This window comes from Oryctolagus cuniculus, chromosome 10 (genome assembly GCF_051225735.1).
Source record: "Oryctolagus cuniculus isolate XC-2025 breed Fujian yellow rabbit chromosome 10, ASM5122573v1, whole genome shotgun sequence".
In the NCBI taxonomy this organism is placed as follows: domain Eukaryota; kingdom Metazoa; phylum Chordata; class Mammalia; order Lagomorpha; family Leporidae; genus Oryctolagus; species Oryctolagus cuniculus.
Window position 1 is genome coordinate 67,157,107 of NC_142876.1, and position 18,707 is coordinate 67,175,813.

The 18,707-nt window shown below is 49.5% G+C and overlaps 1 protein-coding gene across 4 annotated transcripts in view; it reads left to right on the forward strand.

Annotated features, from left to right (window-relative positions):
• The window catches only part of RAB31 (RAB31, member RAS oncogene family), a 139,697-nt gene that overhangs the window by 103,324 nt on the left and 17,666 nt on the right, over positions 1-18,707 (forward strand). For all 4 annotated transcript variants that reach the window (XM_089305900.1, XM_008261035.5, XM_089305901.1 and 1 more), the window contains one exon: positions 16,671-16,780. In XM_089305900.1, coding sequence (XP_089162026.1) covers positions 16,671-16,780 — 110 coding nt within the window. The remainder of the gene's footprint in view (positions 1-16,670; positions 16,781-18,707) is intronic.

The following is an 18,707-nucleotide window of genomic DNA, read 5'->3' on the forward strand; positions in this document are numbered from 1 at the left end:
GCCCCAGGATGAATGTAACTGTAACTAGCACACCCATTGCACAAAGGGAAAAACAGGACAACTGTATTAAAATGAATGCCCACTTAAGAAAGCGGGAGAAGGGAATTCTAATTTGCTGGTCTGTGCCCAGTGTCTGTGGCTCCTGTGAGACAGGAATAGTCTGGTATGTGAGAGGCCCGAGACCCTGGTGGCCATCTCTGTACTGACACCTGTCCGTGCACAGGAATCAGGCTCTCGTGCAGCCAGTGTGGCTGCTCCAGATTCTGCCTGCTGCTGTGAATTTTCTGGGGAGTCAGCCGGAGCTCTAAACCCCAGACCTTATTCAGAGCCTGACCTTCTTTTGCTCTAATCTCAAAAGAATTCTCTGTAATTCCCAGAACACTGAATTTGATTTTTTCTATTGGGGATTGTAGAGTGACAGTATGAAGATTTGTGTGTGTGTGTGTGTGTGCGCGCGCGTGCACACAAACTAATCTCATCTAACAGATTTTGCTTGTGTAAGCTCGCCAGTCCTTCAGAGGAGTTCTGCCTGGCATACTGTGAGCGTGGCTGAAATAGCCATGGCATGAGCTCTCTCAACCTGGCCCGGCTCGTGGGAGGCATCTGAGTGCAGAAGCGCTTGGCAGCCGATACGGCCGTTCAGCAGTCAGCCTGTTTTCATATCCACGGGTGCTCCACAAGCTGGTCGAGGGCTCCACCCTGCTCCCCAGAGTGAAATGCAGTTGGGAACACCCGGCCAGGGAAAGTTAGGTGCTCTCTAGTTTGGAATTTTTTGACTGTCTTAAACAATTTAATAAATAAATAAGATTTATTTATTTTATTTGAAAGGCAGAGTTACAGAGAGGTAGAGGCAGAGAGAGAAGCCTTCCATCCACTGGTTCTCTCCCCCATTGGCCACAACAGCCAGAGCTGCACCAATCAAAAGCCAGGAGCCAGGAGCATCTTCTGGGTCTCCCATGTGGGTGCAGGGGCCCAAGGACTTAGGCCGTCCACTACTACTTTTCCAGGTCATAGCAGAGAGCTGGTTTGGAAGTGGAGCAGCCGGGACTCGAACCAGTGCCCATATGGGATGCCGGCACAGTAGCCAGTGGCTTTAACTGCTATGCCACAGTGCTGGCCCCTTGAGCAATTCTTTTTTTGTTTGTTTGTTTTTAAAGCTTTTATTTAATGAATGCATTTTTCATAGGTAGAACTTTAGGAATATAGTGGTTCTTTCCCCCATACCCACCCTCCCACCCCGACTCTTGTCCCACCTCCTACTCCCTCTCCCATCCCCTTCTACATTATCGTTCATTTTTAATTAAATTTTATATACAGAGGACCAACTCTATGTTAAGTACAGATTTCAACAGTTTGCACACACACACACACACACACACACACACAACATATAGGCTTCCTGGTCTGGCTGAAAGACCTGTGAGAGCATTTCAGGCATGGAATGCCAAGACTTTGTGGCAAAGTGTGTCCTACACTAAGGATTTCTGTAAGACCCGAGTGGAAAGAAGGGGCCATCAAAGAAGGATGTACTCTTCTCTGAAGGGAGGAGAACTTCCACTTTGCTTATGGCTGTGTCCAAATACTGATGGAGTCTGTGGTCACAAAAGGCTTCTGTAGCCTTGGCAGCTCATGGGAAAAGCCTCTGGTGATCACTGACGTCATAAATAAGAGTGTTAATTGTTAAAGGAACAATGGAAGTCACTGTGCACTTACTCCCCATATAGGACCTCTGCTCTTAATGAGTTGTACTATGAAAATTAACGGTAAAACTTATCTTCAAACAGTACTTTGTACTTCATGTGTCTGTGTGGGTGAAAACTGTTGAAATCTTTACTTAGTATAGAGTTGATCTTCTGTATATAGAGATATTAAAAATGAAGCTTAATGAAGAATGGGATGGGAGAGGGAGTAGGAGGTGGGACAGGATGGGGGGTAGGAGGGCGGGTATGGGGGGAAGAGCCGCTATATTCCTAAAGCTGTACCTGTGAAATTTATACTTATTAAACAAAAGCTTTCTATTAAAAAAATCTCTGCTCAAATTGTCATGAAATAGAGCAGTTTGCCGTCTCTCTGACTCCTAGCCAGGGAATTAGAGTGGAGTGTGGGAGACTAGGCCCGCACAGAACAGGTGCTCCGTGGTGTCACTCCACTTCTTTCCAGCCAGCACTTGTGGCTCCTTGTGAAGTTGTGCCTTGGAGAGTCCTGGGCCCAGCTCCCAGGAGCAGAGAGAGTGTGCTGCCCAGGCCTGGCTAATCCTTCTTCCCACCCCCCTGCTGATGCAGGAGTAAGGACTGCAAAGTTGGAGACATTCCAGGGTCATACAAGGTTGACAGAAAATAAGGAGACCCTTCACTGAGCTGAGGGTGCCAATCCCGGGGTATCTGCTGACGTGGGTGCAGAGAAGAGAGAGGACCTGACCTCCTGTCAAGATGCAGGAGAAGCTGAGCGCAGAGCAAGGAGCATGCAAGGTTTCTAGGGCTCGAGGACGGCAGATTGGCCTGGGGTCTAGATAGGAAAGAACCTCTTTTCAGAATGTCTGGGGATCCCAGCGAGAGGCTGCACAGCCTTGTCCTGGACTTGGTGGGAAAGTAGGGCAGTGAACAGTTGAAAAGGAAAAAGTGGTTTTACAGCTTTCCTGGACATAACAGTCTGTAGGGCACTTGTTAAAAACTTTCATTCCATGGCTCTGCTCCAGGGAGTGTGATCCAGTAGGCACAGGAAGGCAAGCGATAGGCGATTTTTTTGAAGTGATCATTTTCTCAGTGGTCTGAGGGTCAGACTTGGAAGAGCCTTGCTGTAGGCCATGGGGGTTTATGGTAGAACATAATAAGGAAGTCCCAGAATCTGTGCGAGCAGGTCTCTGACTGCAGGCCGCACTTGGCTGGGCCTCTTCCTTACCCTTTGATGTCCAAAAGCAGCAGCCTTGTTCAGGATCCAGAAGTAGTGCCCTTGCCCCCAGCCTCCTGCGGTCCCATCAGAAGCCATTCCCATTGCTCTCTGCCGCCTCCTCTTTTGCATCTCCCACTGATACTCACCAGGAGGGAAGATGTGGTTGTGTTCGCCTGTCTAATGCACATGAGGCCACCCTGCAGGGCACTGTGCTCCCCCGTCTCCAACCTGTACTTGGCTGTCTTTGGCTTGGGCCAGGAGTGCTGGCACGTTCTCGAGAGGGGCTGAAGGTATTTCAGGAACCATCTGCTGCTCTAATTGGCAATGGGGCCAGGATCCTCCAGTGTCAAGGTTAGAGGAACACGAGAAGGTCCTCTCCAGCCCTGGCCACAGTTATTCTCTGCAGTTTCCTCCTAGTACAGGCAAGATCAGCCTTACAAATAAGTATTGATCTGTAACTACCACACAAGCGATCTCCTGTCTCTACCTCTCTCTGTAACTCTGTCTTTCAAATAAATAAAATAAATATTTTTTTAAAAAACCAAGTAAGTGATTGCTTGGTAGAAATTATGCTCACATCTTCCCTTTTTCATAGCAGTTTCCAGTTTTTCATTTCCTTAGCTTCATTTTATTTTCTGACTTAACTCTTGGCTGCACACACATCCCCTTTGATCCTTCCAAATCTGGAACTCTTCCCGCCTGTCATGGATAATTTGGACGTTGGCCTTTGTTTGATGGCTTCTAGCTTGAACTGCTGTTCAGGCTCAGGGGCCTCCTGTTGGTTTTCCCCTGAAATTCCACCCCTCAGTGTGTACTGAGGGCTGTGAATGGATCAGAAGGGTTGAGGAAGGGATGAAGCCGAGGTGCTGACGTAGGCATCCCCCGAGACCTCATTTGGTTTACCTTAGAAGCAGTAGCAGTGGGAAGTTACCCAACAACAGTGACCATGGAGACAAGCGCTTGGGGAAAGAGGGAACCTTCTTCTCTGAAATGGTAGTGACTTCGGGATGGCTTTGCTGCCACTGGCCTCTGCAGCCCGAGATTCCTCCACTGTCCCCGTGGACACAGCCCCGAAGAATCAGGAACTGTCTGTGTGCACCCTCGCCTCTTCTGGGGAATCGGCCATCAACTGACCTTCAGTCCCTTCTACCCACACTTTGTTATCTCCTGGAGAAACACAGAGAGAGACTGATGGGATGGCTGCCATGAGCAGGAGTTTCCTCCTCGAGCACAGCTTCTACGTGGGTCGTCTGGGGTGAAGGTGTGAGCAGGGTAGGCAGGAAGAAGGAAAGCAACTTGGTCAGCAGATGCGTTCTGGCGGTTCTTTTGTATGCGGTGAAGTGCCGTGGGAATTTCAAGAGAAGACTAGATCTTTACTTCTGTTCGGAGAGCAAAGAGAGGGAGTGGCGAAATATCTAATGAGCACCATGAGGCCGCTGTAATCATGTTTCAAACGGCAGCATGCCGGAGAAAGCCCAGCGTCAGCCAGGGTGATTAGGAAAGGCCCCTGAGTGACCTGTGTCCCTGGCGGGGCTGGGGAGGCTGAGTTGAGTAGGAAGGGGGAAACTCCGGGACAAAAGCCTGACCTTGAGATTGAGCTTGACACGTGTGGTGGGGGAGGGGCCGCCGAGCACAGTTGGCCTGGGCACGGGTGGGACAGAGAGAAGGACCATCTGGAAAGCACGTGGAGGGCTTTGGGCTTGCTAGGTTGGCTCCTGCATCCTGCTTCCCTTTTTCCCAGATCCAGGGCAGCCATTGTCAGACCAGGGTTGTGGCCTCAGGCTCTTTAGAGATGAATCCTGCTGACCAGCTTCCAGATAGGCTGTGGGCGCCATTCTGGATTCTTGAAGATTCTTTAATGTGCAGGGATTTGGGCAACTTCCTGTGCAGTCTGGAAGTAGAAAACGGGGTGGCCTGCACCTGTTCTTCCACAGCTTCCACCAGCCAAGCTAGGAGAGCCACTGGGCATCCTCTCCATTGTCTTCATATTTTTGGATAAAGTTGCAGGTTTTTTTTTTTCTTTTTCTTTTTTCAAATGTATTTGAGAGGCAGAGAGAGAGAGAGAGAGAGAGAGAGAGCGCGAGCTCCCATCTGATTCAGTCTCCAGATATTTAAAAGGCTGAGGCCAGGATCCAGGAACTCAACTCAGGTCTCCACCGGCTCCCAGAGTGTACATTAGCAGGAAGCTGGAGTTAGGAGGCAGAGCTGGGAACTGAACCGAGGTATCCAGCTGGAACATGGGTGTCTTAATTGCTAGGCTAAACTGCCCAAAATTTGAGGTTTTTAACATGTTAAAAGTAGACTTAAGTATAAATCCTTTTTTTAAAAAAAGCTAAGATGGAGTCCCTTGAATTGCCTTCATTTCTTACAAATGACTCCAAAACTCTTTCCTGTGTTGAATGTGGGCCAAAAATGGGTATAGAAGTTTCTTTAAAGTTATGCAAGCCTAATTTCTTCCAGATACTAAAAGCACAAAAACCCATTGCCAGGTCTGGGAGTACCACGGCAGGTGTTCAGTGCATGCGGTGATTTCCTTATGTGAGATGAGGAGGAAGAAGCACCTGTGCTGTGACAGCCCGTTCCGTGTGCTCTGAGATGTGGCTTCCCGTGTTTGTACCCCAAGTAATGCCACGTGGTGGCCGAGAGAAGCATCTGGAAGACTGAGCTCCTCAGAGAACCTGGTGAAGGCTTCTGGGACTTTCTTTCTTTTGAATTATAAGCTATTCTTTTTTTTAAGATTTTATTTATTTTATTTGAGAGTTAGAGTTATAGACAGAGAGAGAGAGAGAGAGAGAGAGAGAGAGAGAGGAAAGGTCTTCATTCGTTGGTTCACCCCCTAAATGGACGCAATGGGCCAGACCTGTGCCGATCCGAAGCCAGGAGCCAGGTGCTTCTCCTGGTCTCCCATGCGGGTGCAGGGCCCAAGCACTTGGGCCATCCTCCACTGCCTTCCCGGGCCACAGCAGAGAGCTGGCCTGGAAGAGGGGCAACTGGGACAGAATCCGGTGCCCTGACCGGGTCTAGAACCCGGTGTGCTGGCGCCGCAGGCGGAGGATAAGCCTAGTGAGCCGTGGCGCCGGCCGTGGACATTACTTCTTGAGTACACTCATGCATATCTCATAGTGCCACATGTAACTTTTGTCCAGACAGGTGTATGTAAGAGTCCAGTTGCTGAGTCACAGGGCAAGCACACACTCCATCTTACTAGGAAATCCCAGTGTTTTCCCAAGAGGGTACCAGTGGTGTATGACACCGTCACTTTGCATCCTTGCCGAGTGTCAACAGTGGGAGACTTCAGAGGGTATAGTGGTATCTGATGGTATACCCTAAGTCTTCATTCCCCTAAGAACCAGGATTTGGCCCCTTCGTATCTATTTGCTGGCCATTCAGGTTTCTTCTTACGTGAAATTCCTGTTTAAATCCTTTGCCATTCTTTTTTTCTATTGAGTTGTTTGCCTTAATCTTGTTTATGTCTTGGTTTAAACACACACACACACACACACATATTTATTAGATTTATTCAGAACTATCCCTTTGCCATCTGTATATGTTGAAAATATCTTCTTCAGGGGCTGGTGCAATGGGTTGATCTGCAGCTTATACATGCATCCCGTATCAGAGTGCAGGTTCAAGTCCCGGCGGCACCACTACCAATCCAACTCCCTGCTAATGTGCTGGGGAGGCAGCAGATGGAGAACCTCTGCCACCAGCATGGGAGACGGGAATGGAGTTCTGGCTCCCGGCTTCAGCCTGGCCAGCCCTGGCTGTTGTGGCCATTAGGGAGTGAACCAGAGATGGAAGTTCTGTCTCCCTTCTCTGTCACTTTGCCTTTCAAGTGAATAATCTGAAAAGAAAATGTCTTTTTCAAACTTAAATATTTTCACTTTCTTGATGCTGCCTTTTCATTAACAGATGTCATCAATTCCTATGACTTACGAAATTTTTTCAAAAAAATTTTTTTTTGGTGGGGAGAATCTTATTTAGAGATCTTTGCATAGCCCAAAGATCAGGAGGATATTCCTTTGTGCAAATATTCTTCTATGAACTTGACAGTTTGGTTGTCCTGTCTGTCCTTGAATAACTTGGCATTGAGTTTCCTATGTGCTGAGTGTCTAAATTTTCCCACGCGGCCACAGTTGTCTCGGCTCTACTGGCTATTGAGTCCATTCGCAGTCACATCTCGTGCGTCATGGGTCTGTTTCGGAGGCTTTCCCTTCTGTTCCGTTGGCTGACGTGCCCATCCTTGAGCCCACGCCACACTGCCTTGGCCTAAGCAAATGGTCTGGACTTACGATATGGGCTTGAATCTTTAACCAATGTTTGTGAGCCTCAGCAATGATTTTACGAGTGTGGTTAGTATGGATATGTGGTGGTCTGGTCGAGATTGGTTTCATTCTACTCTCTGGGTGAGAATGCAGCCCTGTGTTCCTTTTTTTTTTTTTTTTTTTTTTTAACCAGATTGTGCCAGTTCTTTCTTTGGGCTCGGTGTCCCTTCAGCATGTGCCTGCCTTTGGGGTTTTTGAGCACCCTTCACTTCCTGGCCCAAGGTGCTCCAGGCGCATTTTTTATGTTTCCTGCTTTAGTGTTAGGAGCAGCCGCTTCCCCAAGGACCCCTGGCTCCCCTTATTGGACAGTGGCAATGAAAACCAAAGCCAAAACCTGGCTGGAAGGCACAGTTTAAGTCATTGATGTTCATCCTCAGAACCCTGCAGAAAAGCTCCACCATTCCCCCATCTGACTGATGAGGAAGCGGGGGCAGGGAGAGCTCGAGAGCCTGCCCTGAGTCCTGGAGCTGGGAGGGCGTAGGGCCTGCCTTCAGACCCTGGCTCCCTGCCACGGAGCCTGTGCTTGTGCCCGTGCCAGTGGAATCCAAAATAGAGACCCATCCCCGAATCACCAGGAGAGGAACACGGCAGCTGATTTGACCACTCACAGAGTATGGCGCCAACAGCTCTCTCCAGTGACTTCCTGGCTTCCCTGGGACTCACTCAGGGCTCTGTCGGGAGCAGGGGTCTCAGAGGCAGAGGAACAGCCGAAGCCCCTGGAGAACCCCCGTTCTCAGTCCTCGTGTGGCTCCACAGCCTGCTGTTTGCCCTGAGCAACAACCCACTGAAATCCGGGACATCTGACACAGCCTGTCTGAACTTGACACCGGGGATTCGGCCCCAAGTGTATAGGAGTTCTGGACACACGTAACTAAGCCGGCCAGGCCCCTGGGGAGCAAACATTCTTCCCAGGGTGCACATGTCACTGCTTTCACTGGAGGGGCTTAGATCCTTGTAACAGGTCCTTGGCCAGTTGTATAGGTGCTGTGGGGGTGGTCATTGTTGTTCCTCTTCAAAAAGTTTATTTTTGTTTTAGTTCCGCCTCCCAGGCAAATCCATCTGCGTGTCTATAAAAACTCCCATTTTAAACAGAGATTTTGCTACTCTGCTTATTGTTCAAGTGGCTGCACAGACGTCCTGGGTATTTAGAGGAAACAGGAGCTAATGGGAGCCTGTCCCACTCTGATGAGTCACAGCAGCGGGCGCTCACAGCCAGGGGAGAGCTGAGAAACCAACTCACAGCACCCACAGCCTTCGCAAGCACCCTGCAGCTCCCTTGCTTAATTTGGATGGAATGTTGTGGGTGATTTCCACTGCTTTTGGCTGGAAGACATTAAACACGTGGGACGTTTTCGATAAAAAATAGTTTCACCAGAAGTTTACCAGCTGTCACCTACTCTCTGTTGCCATGTTACTCACAACCGGCTTGGTTGTTCGCTTAAACTTGACCTTGGAAGGGGGCTGGGGCTTGGGGGAGTGAGTAAAAATATAGGGCAAAGATTCCTAAATGAGATGTTAAATGTGGTATTGCAGGAGTCTGGCAGAACGTGAAATGCTGAGTCATTGCTCATATGGCATTTCATTCTATTTTATTATTAAAGATAAATTTGTGGAAAAGCTTTATGTTATTTGTACAGAGTAGCACAGACAGGAGAGACAGAGAAACAGATCTTCCATCTTCAGGTTCACTGCCCAAATCGTTGCAAAGGCTAGGGCTGGACCGGGCCATTTCCAGGTGCTTGGAACTCCATCCAGGTCTCCCATGTGGGTGGCAGGGGCCCGAGCACTTGGCCATTTTTTACTGCTTTCCCAAGTGTGTTAGCAGGGAGCTGGATTGGAAACCAAGCAACCAGGACTCAAACTGGAGCTCGGATATGGGGCACTGATATCCCAGGTAGCAGATAAACCTGCTGTGCCACAACACTGGCCCCCACAAATAAATATTATCACGTATACTTAAGGTATACAACATGGTGTTGTAAGATACATGCTTATGAGAGTTATTTGAAAAGTTCATGGAAAATGGAATTTTAAAATGAATTTTTGTGAGTATTTTGGATTTCAAACATTTTGAAATCTGTGTATAGTTTCCTCATAATGTACATTTTCATGAGTTTTTTTTTGAAGATTCCTCATACAGATGGATCTCAAAAATTTTTTGCACCAAAATCTTTGAATTACATTTTCCATGAGCTTTTTGAAGTTTCTGTGTACATATAGATAATAAAATGGCTACCCTCGTGGAACAAATCAACATATTCATTATCTCAGACTTACCTAGTCCCCGCCCCCTACCCACTGAGTGGCAAGAGCAGCTATAATCTACTCATTTAACCAGAGTCCTCAATATAATACACTATTATTAACTGTAGTCTTCATGTTGTACATTGGATGTTTCAACATGGTCTTCCTGCGTATTTGCAGGTATAATTTGCAAGCTGGACCACACATGAATAACCAGAAGATGTGCTTTAGGAAGAGCCCATTAGTAGGCTGTTGCTTCATTTTTTATAGGCAGTGCACTGGTGCCTGAGCTACGTATTATGCCCTCTAATCATCATCTTGATACCAAGTTCCAAACTCTTGGCTTCCTGGTGTCAAATTATGAGCTGGATAGAGTACAGAAATATTAAACTCGGTGTTTTACAGTCCATCTGCTGAAAGAGTGATTCTCAAGCTTTCCAGTGAATTGGCAGTTGCAGAGAAACTTGTTAAAATGCACTTTTGAGACTTACCCGGTTGACATTATGGATCTGTAGGACTGGGGCACAAGACTCTTCATGTCTGAAAACCCCAAATAAAAGCTAGTGCAGGTGGGCTGCAGAATGAACTTGAAGAGAAGATGTCCTAAAGGCTCACGCGCTGTCCCGGGAGGCTGCGTGGCACGGGACTGTTGTACAGTTGTCAGGATGGCAGCAGTCTTGCTTGTCCTCATTCTCCTTGTTTTTAGCATCAAGGTGGGGGTGTGATTGTTCTTAAAGATTTATTTATTTATTTGAAAGAGAGGGAGAGAAAGAGCGCTCGATCTTCCATCACCTGATTTACTCCCCAAATGCTTGCAACAGCTGTGGCTAGGCAGGGAGCCAGGAGCCCTATCCAGGGGTGGCACAGGGAACCTGAAAATGTCTTGGAAGATGTGGTAGTTTGCAGTGGGCCTTGCAGACTCTTTGGTATCACACGGTTATCCTGCCGAGTGCCCGAGGGAACTCACCCCCACACGCCAGCACAGCAGGCTGGAGAACTTTTCCACCCTGGTCGATCTGATGCATGAATAATGTATCTTCACTTCCACATGAATTTCTTTTTTTTATTTTATTTTATTTTTATTTTTTTTTATTTTTTTGACAGGCAGAGTGGACAGTGAGAGAGAGAGAGAGAAAGGTCTTCCTTTGCCGTTGGTTCACCCTCCAATGGCTGCCGCGGCCAGCGCGCTGCGGCCAGCACACCGCGCTGATCCGATGGCAGGAGCCAGGACCCAGGTGCTTTTCCTGGTCTCCCATGGGGTGCAGGGCCCAAGCACCTGGGCCATCCTCCACTGCACTCCCTGGCCACAGCAGAGAGCTGGCCTGGAAGAGGGGCAACCGGGACAGAATCCGGCGCCCCAACCGGGACTAGAACCTGGTGTGCCGGCGCCGCTAGGCGGAGGATTAGCCTAGTGAGCCGCGGCACCGGCCACTTCCACATGAATTTCTTTCATTGGTTGCAGGATTAATGAAACCAAGTTTATCTACTGAAAGACTATTACAATTGCCTAACAGTCTCCCACCTACACACAAATAATAACCAATTAGAAAACCAAATAGAGGGGCTGGTGCTGTGGCATAGCACCTGCTGCCTGTAGTGCTGATATCCCATATAGGCAGCGGTTCAAGTCTCGGCTGCTCCACTTCCGATCCAGCCCTCTGCTAATGTGCCTGAGAGAGAGCACTGAAGGATGGTCCAAGTGCTTGGGCCCCTGCACCCATGTGGGGGATCCAGAAGAAGCTCCTGGCTGCTGGCTTCGGACTGGCCCAACTCTGGTTATTGAGGCCATCTGCAGAGTGATGCAGCAGATGGAAGATTTCTCTCTCTCCGTCGCTCCCTCTCTCTTCAACTCTGCAAATAGAAGCTAAGCCCTCTTTAAGACAGCAATACAATTTTTTAAAGATTTTTTTTATTTATTTGAAAGAGTTACAGAGACAGAGAGAGGTCTTCCATCTGCTGGTTCACTTCCCAGTTGGCTGCAATGGCCAGAGCTGTACCGATGCGAAGCCAGGAGTCAGGAGCTTCCACCCCCTCCCCAAACCCTGTTTCCCACGTGGGTGCAGGGGCCCAAGCACTTGGGCCATCTTCTACTGCTTTCCCAGGCCATAGCAGGGAGCTGATGGGAAGTGGAGCAGCCGGGATTCGAACAGGCGTCCATGTGTGCTGCCAGCACTGCAGGTGAAGGCTTTACCCGATACACCACAGCGCCAGCCTGCAATACCAATACAAATTTAAAATACCTACTAATCAACTTTTTTTGAGGTGTATATAGTTTTTAAATTTTTGAAAAATTTTAAATCTTAGGAATGAATTTAGCATGAAATAAGCAATAATAACCCATATAGTTACAACTTTATACTTTTACTGTAGGACATTAGAAAACTTAATAAGGAAAATGTGTGCTTTCCCCTTGGCCAAGATGACTCAGCATTGTAGAAATGTCAATTTGCTATAAACTAAACTGTGAGTTCAATAAAATATCAAATTACCAAAATAGCCTTTATAAAAGGGATTTTGCAAAATGATCCTCAAGTTCATCTGGAAAAACACACAGGCAAAAATAGTATTTGAGGGACTAATCCCAGCTGATATTGAAATTAGACTTTAATGATTCAGTAATGAAATACTGTGACATCAGCATAGAAATAGACAAAAAGATGGATGAACATTATAGAGAACTGGTGAATGTGGTAAAATATGTAGGGATATTTAGCATGTGACAGAGGTGACATTTAAAACGAGTATGAATTGCTTTCTCTCAAACAGAAAGTTGTGTATCTGGAGGTGAAGAGATTTAACAGCAAGAATCCAGATTTTTAAATGTAATGTGTCTGGGGGCCAGCATTGGGGCACACTGGGTTAAGCTACTGCATGCAATGCTGGCATCCCACGTGGGTGCTGGTTTGAGTCCAGGCCCCTCTACCTACGATCCAGCTCTCTGCTAATGCACCTGGGAAAGCAGCAGCAGATGGCCCAAGTGCATGGGTCCCTGCACCCAGGTGGGAAACTGGGGAGAAGCTCCTGGCTCCTGACTTCAGCCCAGCCCGATGCTGGCTGTTGTGGCCATTTGGGGAGTGACCCAGCAGACGGAGGATCTCTCTCTCTCTCTCCGTCTCTTCTCTCTCTCTCTGTAACTCTGCCTTTCAATTACATAAACACATCTTTTTTAAAAAATAAATAAATATAATGTTTGTAAAGCACCTTCCGTTCTTTGGATGAAAGGTGCAATATTCCCTCGGTATAAATTAATAAAATGATTATAGATCTAATATAGAGTCTACAGTGTGTTCTGAAAGAAGTTAGGATTTTATATAGCATAAACTAAATTCAGAAGTGCTTGATCATTCACTTGGTTACTTGACTATAAAAAATAAAATAAAATCAATGTGAAAAGGAGTAATTCAATAGAGTGCTAGGATAATTAGCTAGTCATAGTCGTAGGGAGAAATGAGAGAAGGGAAATCCAAAATTGAATAAAGATTTAAATGTAAACTAGTGAAGTCATAAAATTAGAGAAAGGTTACATTTTAAAAATAATCTTGGAAGTCAAAGGAACTATCATAATATAAAACTCAGAAGCCGTAGAGGAAAATGATCAATACTTTGATAGTATAAAAACTTCTGTGTGGCACAAATGCTACAAACAAGACCTAAATGCAGATGACACACTGAAAACGTGGGGAAAATGTATTGCGTGAGGCTAGACTCCTTCATGTAAAGAGCACTTAAAAATAAATAAGGGGGGGGGGGGATTCCTAAATAACTCCAAACTGAGCTGGGGATAGAACCTGCACAGAAATGCCACAGAACAAGAAATATCCATGGCCTGTGGGAAGTCGGTGATCCTCTTTGAATAAGAATGACCAGAATTCATGTCAGATGCATATATATTTTTTTAATTAAGAAAGGCTCTTACAAGATGATGCAGTTTTACTCTCAAGGTGGGTTCTGGAAATCTGTGTTTAGCAAGTAGGTTGTGGTGGCCCCTTTTTTCTGTGGAATGTTGATGACTGGACCTGGAGCCTCTGCGGGCCATCAGCTGTGACGGGGCCTTTACTCGTCTTCTGCACTTGCATCATCCCCTCAGTCCGCTGGGCAGGCTGTAAGAAACTGGTGTCGTGCTGGCGTCCTCTCTGATACGGAGATGCATTTGAGAAGAGATGATTTGGCCCTTACGGTGTACCAGGTCTTGCCCCGAACATTTGCAGTTACCACGAGGCATCCTGTCTGCCTGGGAGGATGAGTGGGCGGGGGTCAGACCTGAGGGAAGTGGCCACTGAGGGTGGGGGATTCGCTGCAGGCAAAGTCGCCCGTCTGTGAGAGCAGCACTGCCTGACCCGATTGCCTGCACACATCAGGTACTGATGGAGGCCACCTGGGAAAGATGCGGAGCGAGGACTTGTGGCTGGAGCAGAAGAGTCCAGGGGCTGCGCAGTGACACGCTGTCACCTGCTGATGTGGCTCCCTCTCACAGGTGGGGGGTCGGGACTCCTGCTTTCTCCCTCCTCCCCCCCACCTCCACTGGGTGGAGGAGGACTGTAGAGAACTGAACCAGCCCTGAAATTAGAATGAGTGGGTGGCCGGCCACCGTGTTGCCAGGTGACACCCACACTCAACAGGGACCCCTACTGGGTAGCACAGGCCTGTTGAAAATCCTAGAGCCTACGGGAATGCAGTTTCCCAACCTCGGTCCCTGCTGAGAAGGCCCCGAGTGCAGGGGACCAGCTCAGTACAGGGGCCCTTCGGCTGAAGGGGACTTGGAGAGATTTTGGCATTAGCCATCCACAGGTGTTCACCAATTATCTCACAGGTGCCAGGTCCTTTGAGGATCCCCAGACACCAAGACCAAAATCATTGTCCTAACCTGAGGCATCTGTGGGCTGTTTGGGAGCCAGGCTCACCAGGGTGTGGGTGTTAGGATAGGAGGGTGCACAGGCTGCTCAGGATCCGGAGCCTGAGCCTCCAGGAGGCTGAGCGCGAAGTCACCGGGTGACCAGGGAGGGTGACGGGAGGAGGAGCAGGTGCATGACCCAGAAGCAGATCTGAGCGTGCGAGTTCCCGCAGCGGCAGTCCACTTGGAGTGGCTGTCGTTACGAGGGTGAGCAGGACAGCACCGAGGCGCGAGGCGTGGTCTGTTCCTGAGGGAGCCGGGAGGCAGAGAAGGATCCCCTTCACAGGGATACTTGATCCATGTGCACTTCGGAAGGCAGGAGGTGAGGGGAGCGGGAAGAGGCGACCGCAGGAATCCCTGTAAGAAACGAAGGGGTCTGGACTGAGGTGGAGGCGGCTGGTGAAGGTGGGGCCTGGAGGGAGCATGCGTGGCCTCTGCTAATGCAGCCTGGGAGGCTGCGGATGATGGCCCAAGGACTTGGGCCCCTGCCACCCACTTGGGAGACCTGGATGAGGTTCCTGACGCATGGCCCCCAGCTGTAGTGGCCTTTTGGGGAGTGAACCAGCAAATGGAATATCTCCCTCGCTCTTCCTTTCAAACAAATAACAGTAAATGCAGTGTGTGTGTGTGTGTGTGTGTGTGTGAACTTCTACCTAGGCATTCCCACATGGGGCCCGCAAACTCTTCCTCTCATACAGGTTGGGTCTCAGAAGGTGTTTGAATTTCCCCAGTAGCTGTCAGTCAGTGGCAGCCATTTGTGAAAGACAGAGAGGCAGAGGAGGAAAGGCAGGCAGATGGACACAGGCCCTGTGCTCACCTCCAGTTTCAGCTTCGTGCCCCCCTCCCCTTGTTTCCCATCGCTGCCCTGCCATGCTGGCCTCGGGCCCGAGAGGCACTTCCATGTCACCCTCCCCGCCTCTCTCCGCCCTGGTCCCCTTTGTGTGCTGTTTTCTCCCAGGCTCGGGTGCTGACCCAGTTGCCTCCTGCTCCCTGAGGCCTCTGGGACCAGCCAGGCTTGCATGGCCAAGATCCCTGCCGGGTCCTCCTGTGCTCCTGTGGCACACACTCCAGCCGTCTGTCTGTCCTAACACCATGTGGTACATGGGTGAAGCCGCCCTGACCTCCGAGCCACATGGGGGCTCAGAGCGCCCTCGTCCCGGCGCTGATGGCAGAGGAGCACGGTCTCCCTCCTCCAGGCCTCGAGCAGATGGCAGATCCCTGCCCTAGCTCTCCGTGGCCCTCATGGCCACACGTAAGGTGGCCGCCTCCACCCAGGGCCTCTCCCTTGCTTCCCTGGACTGAACCATCGCCTTCTGCCCCTTGGTCTGGAGGCGCTTGGTTGCACACCGCGTTGTGGGTCAGTGTTTTGCTTGTCTCTGCTCTTAAACATTCCTTCCGGGAGGCGGGGTTGGTTGTTTTCTTTACTACTTGCAAGAGGAGGGGCCCACAAGGGCTGCTCAATAACGTATTTGTTGCATAAATGAACCTTAGGAGAACAAGAACTGTGAATTTTCCATCTCTGTGGGAACAGCTTCTTAAAGGTGGAACTCCAGATAGGCCACACTGCGTCGTACCAGGCTCATTGCCAAACCGACCAGTCGTGGCACACACTTGCTCTGCTCTGCGGAAAACCGTGTGTGGAAAGTCGCCCCAAAGCACATCCTACGTTCTCACAGTATTGTTTTAGTACTGAGTCACATCCTGGGGGAAAAAGCTAAAACCAGCCTGCCTTCTTCCGCTCTGCACTGCCGAAACAGTACCGCCATGGCCTGGCTAAGAAAGGTGGACTCTGGGGCGTGTTGAATGCTGCTTCCGCGGGAAGAGAGCAGTGTTTCGTTTCCACGTGGCCGAAGATGGAAGGGCAGAGAGGCAAGAGGGGGCCTGAACTTGACCTCTCATGGAGACGATGATTCTGCTAATGAAGGCAGAGTCCTCGTGGCTTAATCACCTCGTCAGGCTGCCGCCTCCTCCTGCTATTACCAGGGCAGTTAAGTGACCTCCAAACCACAGCGGAAGCCGGGGTCTGAGAGCAGCGTGTTGACCGCCCTCTCACCCCTCCTGTCCCTCTTGTCCTGGATTTCCCTCCTCCCGTGGGAGCAGAGCACTCAGGCACCCACCCGTCTCCGGGGGGGCCAGAGACCAGGTTTTACACTCTCAAAAATCTTCCCCCATCCTCGGCCATCCGTGCTTGCTGAGGCCGCGTTCCGGGTCTGCAGGGGATAGAAAAGAGCTGATTGACGCGCGTGGTTTGTTTGGCCTTGTGGGTGATCTGTATTTTACAGCTGAGCACTCATTTCTCTTGGGTTTGACCTCTTTTCCAGGGAGGTTCCTCTGAAGGATGCAAAGGAATATGCTGAGTCCATAGGTGCCATCGTGGTTGAAACAAGTGCGAAGAACGCTATCAACATCGAAGAGCTCTTTCAAGGAATCAGTAAGTACCCGAAAGGGTGCTTTTGTCTAGCTGGCATTTTTCTGCTCCTGGGGTAAAAACTGTAGAGCACTGAAATAGAGCTTTCCCTCCGTGTTAGTTTATCTGATGCCTTAGATAGATGTCTCTGTTAGGCCTCTCCGTTTACATTTCTGCAATCCGCGCAGTTTGTTGGTTCTGTGTTTTGTGGATCAAAATGAAGCCATTTCCCACAAAAATGAATGTTGTATTAATTGACAGTTACACAGTCTATAGCATTTTATGTTAGCATCCTGAAGGGAGGCGAGACAAAACAGACAATGATAAAGTATAGATGCCCCAGATCACCCATTTGACTGAACGACTATCAGCACATCAAGGGAACCTTTTAGCAATTTATGTTGCCTGTTGATCATCCACAAAAATCATGTCTCCATCCCACGTGACCTGAAGTTGAGTGCTGGGTGGAGGGTTGACTTGTAAAGCTGCCCCTCATTCCTGATGAGCTAAGTGATGGGAGCAGACAGCGTGCACTCTGTCCCCGGCTGGGCCCTGTGTCCCTGTCCGTGTGCTGCTTCCCCACAAATGGCTTCATCCAAGAGCTGTCTCCCAGCGGATGGCCTCCCTGACACATCTGTCTGCAGCCGGGCCCAGATTTCACCCCCGTGGCTTCTCTGCGGCGGCGGGGGGGGGGGGGGGGGGGGAGGCTGTCCGCTCACAGCTTTCTGGGGACCCTGTGCTGTGTCTGAGTTGCCCTCAGGGAGGCAGGGAGGAGTTCAGGACTTTGGAAGCCCCGGGCACCCTTCTTGGGAGAGCAGAGCCCCTGAGCAGTTGGCCTGGTTCTCAGATGTCTCAGCCCCGGGACAGGCCCAGAAGGGAAGCGGCTGGTTTGATCCCTCCTCTGCCTGAGGTCACTGTTGGCTGGGCTCCCCCAGGCAGGGGGTGGCCAGAGCTTCCCAAACAGATTTGGTTTCCGTGTAACTGGTTTGGGTCTGTTACTCTAGACTCTGAGAACCCACAGCAGGGAGACTGCCGTTTGTTTGTGTTGGCTTGTGGGGGAGTTCACTGGAGGTAGGGACTCTGCATCCCCCACGTGGGATCGCGCAGAAGAAACGTGCAGAAGAAACGTGTGGAGGGAGGCAGCTGGCCCTTCCTCTCATTCCTCAGGGTCCTCATTGCCTCCCCTTCTCTGCACTGCTGGCAGGTGCTTTGCCGCTCTGACTTCACTCAGCACACCTGTGGCCTTCAGGCTCATGGACCCGCCTGGTTGCACTGTGCAGTGCTAGGGCTCCAGGTTCTCCTTGGAAGCGCTCTGGCCCCTTGATGATGCCAGTGGCCTGTAGGTGCTCCCTGTCCTTGTGTCACTCTGAGGGACATCTCAGAGCATTTGACTTAATCACAGAAGGCCATCTTTATGGGAGGCATTTGGCTTTTTTGGTCCAGGCATTAAGAATTTTTTAAAAAGATGTATTCATTTATTTGGAAGTCAGAGTTACAGAGAATGAGGGAGATACACACACACACACACACACACACACACACACACACACACAGAGAACCGTCTTGCTGGTTCACTCCCCAGATGGCCATAATGGCCAGGGCTGGGCCAAGCTGAGGCCAAGAACCAGTAGCTGCTTCTGGGTCTCCCATGTGTGTGTAGGGGCCCGAGGACTTGGCCATCCTCCACATCTTTCCCAGGTGCATTAGCAGGGAGCTGGATTGGAAGTGGAGCAGCTGGGACGTGAACCAGAGCCCAGATAGCAGTAATAACCTTTTGTGCCACAGCAGTGGGCTTCAAACATTTTTTAGAGTGGTTTCAGTTAGTGAAACTAGCAAGCTCCTGTCAACTGTGACATTTTTTTTTTACAGATCCTTAAATTTAAATGTTTTAAAAGTTTATTTAAGAGACACAGAGAGAGAGAGAGAGAGAGAGCCAGCCAGACATAGCTCC